At 42.6% G+C, this 11152-nt stretch overlaps 1 protein-coding gene across 1 annotated transcript; it reads right to left on the bottom strand.

Annotated features, from left to right (window-relative positions):
• Window positions 1-723: 723 nt before the first annotated feature.
• Window positions 724-5634, bottom strand: LOC139380873 (probable U3 small nucleolar RNA-associated protein 11). The gene is made up of 8 exons (XM_071124017.1): window positions 5423-5634; window positions 5128-5189; window positions 4880-4982; window positions 4375-4497; window positions 3956-4049; window positions 1868-1998; window positions 1490-1600; window positions 724-1089 (listed from the first exon to the last, which is right to left on the bottom strand). The coding sequence occupies exons 1-8, from the start codon at window positions 5480-5482 to the stop codon at window positions 1006-1008; spliced, it is 768 nt and encodes a 255-aa protein (XP_070980118.1). The 5' UTR covers window positions 5483-5634; the 3' UTR covers window positions 724-1005.
• Between the last annotated feature and the right edge of the window lie 5518 nt (window positions 5635-11152).

Below are 11152 nucleotides of genomic sequence, written 5' to 3' on the forward strand. Positions count from 1 at the left end.
GAATTGAGCTGTCCTGAGCGGCGAGAGCAAGTTAAGCCCAACTGTACTTACTTCAAATCTACCATCTAGACCCTCTGCCAAAATAAAGGAAACACGAAAATAAAGTGTCTTAATAGGGTGTTGGGCCACCACGAGCCAGAACAGCTTCAATGCACCTTGGCATAGATTCTACAAGTGTCTGGAACTCTATTGGAGGGATACGACACCACTCTTCAACAAGAATTTCTATAATTTTGTGCTTCGTTGATGGTGGTGGAAAGCGCCGTCTCAGGCGCCGCTCCTGAATCTCCCATAAGGTGTTCCAATTGGGTTGAGAACGGGTGACTGAGGCGGCCATGGCATATGGGTTACATAGTTTGTGTGTTCATCAAACCATTCAGTGACCACTTGTGCAATGTGGACGGGGGCATAGCCATCGTAGCCAAAATAATGCCCAGAATAACAGGCTGCCAGGTATTTTTTACATGAACTTAAGATTAACATCCCATCAATTGCTTAACAAAAATCAGGAACCACACCTGTGTGGAAGCACTAGCTTTCAATATACTTTGCATCCCGTATAATATTATTTACTCAAGTGTTTCCATTATTTTGGCAGTACATTCCATTGATAAAGTACACTAGTGCCATCTACTGGTAGTATAACTGAACAGCATGATATTGATAAACGCTCACATGAACCTATAAAGATGACGTTTGACAGACAAGATTGAGGCTTTAGGAATCTGTCTCAAAACAATTTATTCATACAATAATCAAACTTATATCCTTTGATAAATGTGTACAAAAACTCTGCAGTGCTGCAATCATAGAGGTAAATCTATGCCTCCAACAACATTTGAGAGTATATTCTTGTACCATTTCACTTGTCCATATCCACATGAATTGCGCTAGGCAAACCAAAGTCCACATTTCTGTCCGATGGAGACCGACTGGTGATTGTATAACAGGCCACAGAAAGGTCTGGTTGATGATGCGTTTCCTGTTCAAAGAGGTTTACCTTTCTCAGCACTTTCTCTTAGCTTCAAACTTGTAGACGGCAGAGGCATTGACCGTCTCTTTGCTCACCTTCACCTTCTTGTTCTTATCCTGGACAGAGAGGAGACACCACAGAGATGGTAATACTGTTGAACATTCAATCATTTAGTGTGTCATCGTATTCTGTGGGAGACACACACAAGCACAACGAGGATCAAAGAAACCTCCTATATAGTTAACAAGCAGGCTGTTCTTTCTAGAAGTAGATGCCCCCTTTGGGACAGTGGATAGAATTGAATGGATTAGAAGAGAACACAATTTAAAAGCCTAGAATTAAGTACAACTTATCCACCAGAGGGGGGAAACGTACCTTTGACTTTTCTAACATGTGAAGCGCCTAGAAATACCCCATCAATACAACTATCATGGGGAAATCCATGTCTTTCCCAACCACCGCCGTAAGCATTACGAATCATTAAGTTTATATGGCTTGCGGTCATCTCCTACTCACGTGTAGGTCTTTGCGTGTCTGGATCTTCTGGCCAATGACAAACATCTTCTTCTCCCGGTCAATCCGCTGGGACAAGATCTTATACTGGTGCTTCCTCTGTCTGGCCAACTTCTGCAGAGAGGAAAGCATATGCAACCATCAACACATGTAACAGAGAAATACTCTGTAGAGAGTTGAATAACCACACACACCATAATTGAGAAATATGAGAAATCTTGTGAGTTTATGCTAACAAAAGGCCTTAAAATGAGAGACTGGAACGGTCTATTTTTTTTTGCAAAATCGACCCACCCGGTGCCCTGGGCGAGCTAAAACGAATGCACCCATTGCTGAGGATCAGTGTGGCTATCAGGCTACACGGGGGCAGTCCCGACTGACCTTTATCATGAGAGGCTCCACGGCACCCTGGATGGTCTGGCTCTCCAGCGTATGGAGGGTGGGCCGGTTGTACACTCTATCCACCAGCTCAGGAGCTGTATCCAGGTGGCTGGCCAGGTCAAAGTCTGCTACTGTAGTGGACCACAAAACCAGGAGATATGAGGGCCTCTGTCAGTTTCAGATGGTCTTTAAAAACAGTCTTCAGTTAAAGGAAAGATTCACCCATCTCATTTCATCTCTGAGCAATGTTCTAAAGATTTCCGGGGACATGTCATGTTTATCGGAGCTACCTGATCCTAGATCAGCTCCCCTATTCTTAGACACTTTATGCATATGGTCCCTGATTCCTAGGTGTACAAGAAGAACGTCTGTACGTATGATGAAAGTGGGAGTTAATGGCCTTCTGTATGAAATATCCAACACAATACTACAAAATAACACTGCCCAGTGTGTATATACAGTTGAAGTCGGTAGCTTACATACGCTCGTCTTTCAACAACTCCACAAATTTCTTGTTAAACTATAGTTTTGGCAACTCGGTTAGGACATCTACTTTGTGCATGACACACGTAATATTTCCAACAATTGTTTACAGACAGATTATTTCACTTATTATTAATTCACTGTATCACAATTCCAGTGGGTCAGAAGTTCACATACACTAAGTTGACTGTGCAGTTAAACAGCTTGGAAAATTCCAGAAAATTATGTCATGGCTTTAGAAGCTTTAGAGGCTAATTTGAGTCAATTTGACATCATTTGAGTCAATTGGAAGTGTACCTGTGGATGTATTTCAAGGCCTACCTTCAAACTCAGTGCCTCTTTGCTTGACATTACGGGGAAATCAGCCAAGACCCCAGAAAAAAAAATTATGGACCTCCACAAGTCTAGTTCATCCTTGGGAGAAATGTCCAAATGCCTGAAGGTACCACATTCACCTGTACAAACAATAGTATGCAAGTAGAAACACCATGGGGCCACGCAGCCGTCATACCGCTCAGGAAGGAGACGCGTTCTGTCTCCTAAAGATGAACATACTTTGGTGTGAAAAGTGCAAATCAATCCCAGAAGAGCAAAGGACTGTGTGAAGATGCTGGAGGAAACAGGTACAAAAGTATATATATCCACAGTAAAACGAGTCCTATATCAACATATCCTGAAAGGCTGCTCAGCAAGGAAGAAGCCACTGCGCAAAAACCGGCATTAAAAAAGCCAGACTACGGTTTGCAACTAGACATGGGGACAAAGATCGTACTCTTTGGAGAAATGTTCTCTGGTCTGTTGAAACAAAAATAGAACTGTTTGGCCATAATGACCATCGTTATGTTTGGAGGGAAAAGGGGGAGGCTTGCAAGCTGAAGAACACCATCCCAACCGTGAAGCACAGGGTGGCAGCATCATGTTGTGGGGGTGCTTTGCTGCAGGAGGGACTGGTGCACTTCACAAAATAGATGGCACCATGAGGGAGGAAAATATTGAAGCAACATCTCAACATCTCAAGACATCAGTCAGGAAGTTAAAGCTTAGTCACAAATGGGTCTTCCAAATTAACCATGACCCCAAGCATACTTCCAAATTGGTGGCAAAATGGCTTAAGGACAACACAGTCTAGGTATTGGAGTGGCCATCACAAAGCCCTGACCTCAATCATATAGAACATTTGTGGGCAGATCTGAAAAAGCGTGTGCGAGCAAGGAGGCCTACAAACCTGAATCAGTTACACCAGCTCTGTCAGGAGGAATGGGCTGAAATTCACCCAACTTATTGTGAGAAGCTTTTGGAAGGCTTCCCAAAAAGTTAAACACAAGTTAAACAATTTAAAGGCAATGCTACCAAATACTAATTTAGTGTATGTAAACTTCTGACCCACTGGGAATGTGATGAAAGAAATAAAACACTATTATTCTGACATTTCACATTCTTAAAATAAAGTGGTGAGCCTAACTGACCTAAGACAGGGAATTTTTACTAGGGTTAAAATGTCAGGAATTGTGAAAAACTGAGTATAAATGTATTTGGCTAAGTTGTATGTAAACTTCCAACTTCAACTGTACTTTGCTTGGTGTTTGCATTAATGTATTCCTCTACCTTCTTGCTTTGAGTCCAAGTAGAAGGTGTGCCCGTTTTTCTGTTTGCCGTCAGCGTCCAGGAGATGGAGTTCTGATTTCAACCTCTCAATTTTCTGAGGGCAATTCAAAACACTTAAGCCTGCACTATCACCACTGTATACCCCCATTGACAACTTCAGTGATTTAACAGAGTGAGTACAAGAAAGCAACAGTCTGCACGTTGCACTCCATGGGATAAATTAACAGTTGATGTTGTTCAATTGCTTTTCATAGGCTCTTATTTGTGCTGACTGGCATAGGTTCACCTCACAATTTCACACCGTACATATTCACAGCCCATTCATTTATCTAATCATACAGCTAAAATGAAATAAGTTCATTCAAGAACACAAGGAAGAGTTTATTCAAGTTTAACAAGGCACCACACTGAGCTCTTACCTTGCCCTCAGCCACTCTCTTCATCTCTACATATCTGATATCCTGCGTCCTCATCACCTTCCTCTGTTCCTCTGTATTCTCCTCCTCCGTTCCTTTAGCCTTATTTGCCACATGCACTCCATCCTTTCAGAACCCAAGAGGACCAGAGATGAGACTATTTTATTATCAGATTGCAGAAATGGCACAGCCATTCATCTATCATGTTTTACTTTCATTCTTATACCAGCGATGATGAAATATGGACATGGTAAGACCGTCAACCATGAAATGACCGTATAAGCTAGCTATTGTTTTAGCCCGAGTGCCAGTCTGTTTGTGCCATCATGCCAACTGATTATCACACCTGACAATGAGCAGATCTGGGACCAGGCTACTCCTGTACAACCTGGTCCCAGATCTTTGAGGTCTTACTCCATTGTGTTTGGCTTGACAATGACCAGAGGAGTTGACAAGACAGCACAAATCTGGGACCAGGCTAAGCAACATCCAACGAGTGATGACTTACCTTAAGCTGAGAGCTGACCATCTTAAAATAGAACTCATCAGGGTTTTTGTCCAAGGTTTTTTTATGCAAAGCAGCAAGGGTGTTCTGTTTCTTGTGGTAGTCACTGAAAAGGTCGAAACAAAGCATATAAAGATCAGCAACCAAATCAAATCTGTACATGGACCACACATATCTAGCTGTGTGGCTCATGTGACAGTTCAGCAAAGGTGAATGTGTTACTAGAATAAGCATGAATTAGATTGACTTACTCCGCGCGAAGTTTGTAATCCTTTTTCTTTTCAAGATGTCCCAGATGTTTTCTGAAAACAGGCTGTGGCACAAAATTAAAGATGATTAGTTAACGTTAGTTATTACAGTAGGCAACAGGAACCAAATTCACATTGTCATTAAATAGTTAGCAACATAATGCTACATGTCAACAACCACCAATCAATACTTTACACATTGGTAGCTGTACAAATAATAGCATTGCTACCTGGAAAGTTAACGCGTTAGCTAGCTAGCTATAGTAGCTAGCTAACGTAACAACTATCTCATCCTTACCTGGGATCTTTCTTTGTGATTTTTTTGTTGGGATTTCAATGCCTTTCTAAACGACGACATATTTCCGATTTTCAAAGTAAAATAATCTATAAAGTAGTCAGTTCTTCCTAAAACAAGCAACTGTCTGACTAACTACAAAGCCAAGATGCAAATGCCTCAAAATGCTCCCTTAGTAAAACACGTGGGTATACAGGAAGCGCTACTTCACTTTTCATTTAAGAAGATTCGCTATTTCTTCGCTCTTCGCTGGCAACTATATGTATGTAGTACAAATCAAACCAATGATATTATGGTGAGCTCTCTTGATGTTATGGTGGGTGAAACGAGTGATGACAAAATATTAATATATGTTTCGAATTTCCGTTAGTGTCATTATTCATATCAACAAAATAGACAACATCAAACTTTTGTTGAAATTATCAGATGTGGTGGTTGCAATATTCGCAATTAAACAGTAGGTGGCACTGTTACACACATTTTGAAAATTAACCAGGCACTCCTGCCCTGATGTTGAAGGTACCATGTGATAGGTATTTGGGTATGACGATGAGTCAGGCTCCTCCTGTACGTGTTATCTTTCTTATAATGAATGTCCTAATACAGATGATATAACTAACCCCTTGGTCCTAAGGACTACCTTCTAGTATTCAGCAGAATATGCTCACTAAACTGAGGGGCTTAAAATATCTATTTTAATGCTATTATTATATATTGTTATTAATGTCATTTTTCAGCGTGAATTTAAAAAGTAGCTTTAACTTTCGTTGTTGTGAGGATAATCAAATTAAAAATCAGCGATAAGACAACAAAATTAGCCATTCAGCCCAGTAAATCCTTTACTGTGTTGAAAGTTTTCCGTTAAAAGTTTTACTGTGGCTTTAAAATATCAACTTTGGCAATCTTTCTTCAAGCAGACCAAGGCAGATGCCAACATCCTGCTACAGAGACACTGAGCACACATCACCACATTAGCTTTATATGGACTTTTTAAATCATCAGCATCCAAAACTGGGATCGTCCAGTCTGGTCTGTTCTGTCGCATGCTGCAAAATGCCAGGCTTGGAACCAGGAAAAGCTCCATAACAAACCCAGGTCACTGCGCTAGTCAGTTAATATGTCTTGGCCACAGTTTTGATGCTCCAAATTACTTCAGTCACCGTAATGAAGACCTGCTTTTGCCAAAGAAGTTGATTAACACAAACGGATAATAAACTCAGCAAAAAAAGAAACGTCCTCTCACTGTCAACTGCGCTTACTTTCAGTGAACTTGTGTAAATATTTGTATGAACATAACAAGATTCAACAACTGAGACATAAACTGAACAAGTTCCACAGACATGTGACTAGAAAATGAATAATGTACCCCTGAACAAAGGGGGGGTCAAAATCAAAAGTAACAGTCACTATCTGGTGTGGCCACCAGCTGCATTAAGTACTGCAGTGCATCTCCTCCTCATGGACTACACCAGATTTGCCAGTTCTTGCTGTGAGATGTTACCCCACTCTTCCACCAAGGCACCTGCAAGTTCCCGGACATTTCTGGGGGGAATGGCCCTAGTCCTCACAATCGGATCATGGCAGAACACTGATATTCCTGTCTTGCAGGAAATCACGCACAGAACGAGCAGTATGGCTGGTGGCATTGTCAGGCATTGTCATGCTGGAGGGTCATGTTCAAGGTCAAGATGAGCCTGCAGGAAGGGTACCGCATGAGGGAGGAGGATGTCTTCCCTGTAAAGCACAGCGTTGACATTGCCTGCAATGACAACAAGCTCAGTCTGATGATGCTGTGACACACCGCCCCAGACCATGACTGACCCTTCACCTCCAAATTGATCCCGCTCCAGAGTACAGGCCTTGGTGTAACGCTCATTCCTTCGACCATCACCCCTGGTGAGAAAAAATCGCTGCGGAATACTGTGGTAGCCATGCTGGTTAAGTGAGCCTTGAATTCTAAATAAATCACAGACAGTGTCACCAGCAAAGAAGCCCCACACCAATGAACAACCTCCTCCATGCTTCCCGGTGGGAACCACACATGAGGAGTTCATCTGTTCACCTACTCTGCATCTCACAAAGACACAGCGGTTGGAACCAAAAATATCAAATTTGGACTCATCAGACCAAAGAACAGATTTCCACCAGACTAATGTCCATTGCTTGTGTTTCTTGGCCCAAGCAAGTCTCTTCTTCTTATTGGTGTCCTTTGGTAATGGTTTCTTTGCAGCAATTCGACCATGAAGGCCTGATTCACGCAGGCCTCTGAACAGTTGATTTTGTATATCACCCCTACCTTGTCACAACACAACTGATTGGCTCAAATGCATTAAGAAGCAAAGAAATTCCACAAATTAACATTTAACAAGGCACACCTGTTAATTGAAACTCATTCCACATGAAGCTGGTTGAGAGAATGTCAAGAGTGTGCAAATTGCCATCAAGGCAAAGGGTGGCTACTTTGAAGAATCTCAAATATAAAATATATTTTGATTTGTTTAACACTTTTTTTGGTTACTACATGATTCCATAAGTGTTATTTGATAGTTTTGATGTCTTCACTATTATTCTACAATGTAGAAAATAGTTTAAAAAATAAAGAAAAACCCTATAATGAGTAGGTGTGTCCAAACATGTGGTGCCACAGTGCATGAACCATAACCATGTCGGAAATTACACACTCCCCATCTCTCTCGCACAAAAATAGTTATTATTAATACATTACATATACTGTCACGGGCATCGAAAGCATGCTCTTCTCCTCAGTGACATGGGGGTAAGGGGGTACAACACCTCCTTGGGGAACACCGCTCTCTCTCGCTCCACTTCCTGATACAATAATCCAAGGAGAGACCAGGCAAAGCCACAGTGGCACCAGATCCCTAATCCCTAATCACATGTAGAATCTCACTTTGGGAATGCTATGGAAAAAGCTCAAGAAGGAAGAGGGATATTCCACTATTCCACAAACCATATTTTTTTCTGGGTTTGCACTCTCTGTGCTCTATCCCCCATGACCACATGACCACAAAGAATGTGTTTAATATGTGTGAGATTTGCCCAGCGAGCAGAATATTCTGCGGGTGATGAAGAAACTACTGAATGGGTTCAGTGTTTCCACTTTATGTCACTCACTTGTTTTTCATTTTCATCTCTAATGACCCTACTGTTTGGGGTCTGCCTCGGGGCCACTGTGATATACTAGTCCACTAACATGAGTCTAATTACCAAAACACAGACAGCACTTTAGGATTTACGGGTTAAATAATGTCTGCGTAGATTTAGACTAATCAGCACTACAAGCCCAAATGCCTGTTGAATTATTGTAAGGGGTAAATAGTAGAATGAAGATTCTGAGTCATAACAAGTGGATCCTAGAGTGGGAGGACAAGAGCATTCGCCAAGGGTCAGGGATTTCGAAATACCCTTATGGTGGCAGATCAAATCAAATCAAACTTTATTTGTCACAGGCGCCGAATACAACAAGTGTAGACCTTACCGTGAAATGCTTACTGACAAGCCCTTAATCAAACAAAAGTACCAATTGTGATGTTTATGGGACATATTGGAGTTCCAACAAAAGAAGCTTGTCAAAGGTAATGCATGTTTTATATTTTATTTCAGCGTTTTGTGTAGCGCCTGCAGGGTTGAAATATGCTAACCCCTTTGTTTACTGTTGGTGCTATCATCAGATAATAGCTTCTTATGCTTTCGCCGAAAAGCATTTTTAAAATCTGACAGGGTGGCTGGATTCACAACGAGTGTAGCTTTAATTGAGTATCTTACATGTGTGATTTAATGAAAGTTTGAATTTTATAGCATTTTATTTGAATCTGGCGCTCTGCATTTTCCCTGGCTATTGGCCAGTTGAGACATTTGCGTCCCGCCTATCCCTAACTAGATTTATCCAACAGTGCAGTTCAAGAAGACTTAAGAAAATATTTACCAAATAAACTAAAGTAAAAAATAATAAAAAGTAACACAATAACATAACAATAATGAGACTTTATACAGGGGGTACCAGTACCAAGTCAGTGTGCGGGGGTACAGGTTAGAGGTAATTTGTACATGTAGGTAGGGGTGAAGTGACTTTGCATAGATAATAAACAGAGAGTAGCAGCAGTGTACAAAATAAATGGAGATGGGGGGGCAATGTAATAGTCCTGTGGCCATTTGAATAATTGTTCAGTAGTCTTATGGCTTGGGAGTAGAAGCTGTTAATTAAGGAGCCTTTTGGTCCTAGACTTGGCACTCCGGTACCTCTTGCCGTGTGGTAGCAGAGAAAACAGTCTATGACTTTTCTATGACCGCCAATTATATAGGTCCTGGATTGCAGGAAGCTTGGCTCCAGTGATGTACTGGGCCGTACGCATGACCCTCTGTAGCGCCTTACGGTCAGATGCCGAGCAATTGCCAAACCAGGCGGTGATGCAACTGGTCAGGATGCTTTCGATGGTGCAGCTGTAGAACTTTTTGAGGATGTGGGGACCCATGCCAAATCTTTTCAGTCTCCTGAGGGGGAAAAGGTTTTGTCGTGCTGTCTTCACGACTGTCTTGGTGTGTTTGGACCATAATAAATCATTGGTGATGCGGACACCAAGGAACTTGAAACTCTCGACCCGCTCCAATACAGCTCTGTTGATGTTAATGGGGGCCTGTTTGGCCCGCCTTTCCCTGTAGTCCAGGATCAGCTCCTTTGTCTTGCTCACATTGAAGGAGAGGTTGTTGTCCTGGCACCACACTGCCAGTTCTCTGACCTCCTCCCTAATAGGCTGTCTGATTGTTGTCAGGCCTACCACTGTTGTGTCATCAGCAAACTTAATGATGGTGTTGGAGTTGTGTTCGGCCATGCAGTCGTGGTTGAACAGGTTGGACAGGGGGGGATTAAGTACACATCCCTGAGGGGCCCCAGTGTTCTGGATCAGGGTGGCAGGTGTGTTGTTGCCTACCCTTACCACCTGGGGGCGGCCTGTCAGGAAGTCCAGATTCCAGTTGTAGAGGGAGGTGTTTAGTCCCAGGGTCCTTAGCTTAGTGATGAGCTTCGTCGGCACTATGGTGTTGAACGCTGAGCTGTAGTCAATGGACAGCATTCTCACATAGGTGTTCCTTTTGTCCTGGTGGGAAAGGGCAGTGTGGAGTGTGATTGAGATTAAGTCACCTATGGATCTGTTGGGGCGGTATGCGAATTGGAGTGGGTCTAGGGTGTCCGGGAGGATGCTGTTGATGTGAGCCATGACCAGCCTTTCAAAGCACTTCATGGCTACCTACGTGAGTGCTACGGGGAGGTATTCATTTAGGCAGGTTACCTTCGCTTCCTTGGGCACAGGGACTATGGTGGTCTGCTTGAAACATGTACGTATTACAGACTCAGTCCGGGAGAGGTTGAAAATATCAGTGAAGACACTTGTCAGTTGGTCCGTTCATGCTTTGAGTGCACATCCTGGTAATCCATCTGGCCCGGCAGCTTTGTGAATGTTGACCTGTTTAAAGGTCTTGCTCACATTGGCTACCGAGAGCGTTATCACACAGTCATCCAGAACAGCTGGTGCTCTCGTGCATGCTTCAGTGTTGCTTGACTCGAAGCGAGCATAAAAGGCATTTAGCTCATCTGGTAGGAATGTGTCACTGGGCAGCTCGCGTCTGGGTTTCTCTTTGTAGTCCATAATAGGTTTCAAGCACTGCCACATCCGACGAGCGTCAGAGCCGGTGTAGTAGGATTCAATCTTCATCCTG

The sequence above is a fragment of the Oncorhynchus clarkii genome, chromosome 2, assembly GCF_045791955.1.
Source record: "Oncorhynchus clarkii lewisi isolate Uvic-CL-2024 chromosome 2, UVic_Ocla_1.0, whole genome shotgun sequence".
Classification (NCBI taxonomy): Eukaryota; Metazoa; Chordata; class Actinopteri; order Salmoniformes; family Salmonidae; genus Oncorhynchus; species Oncorhynchus clarkii.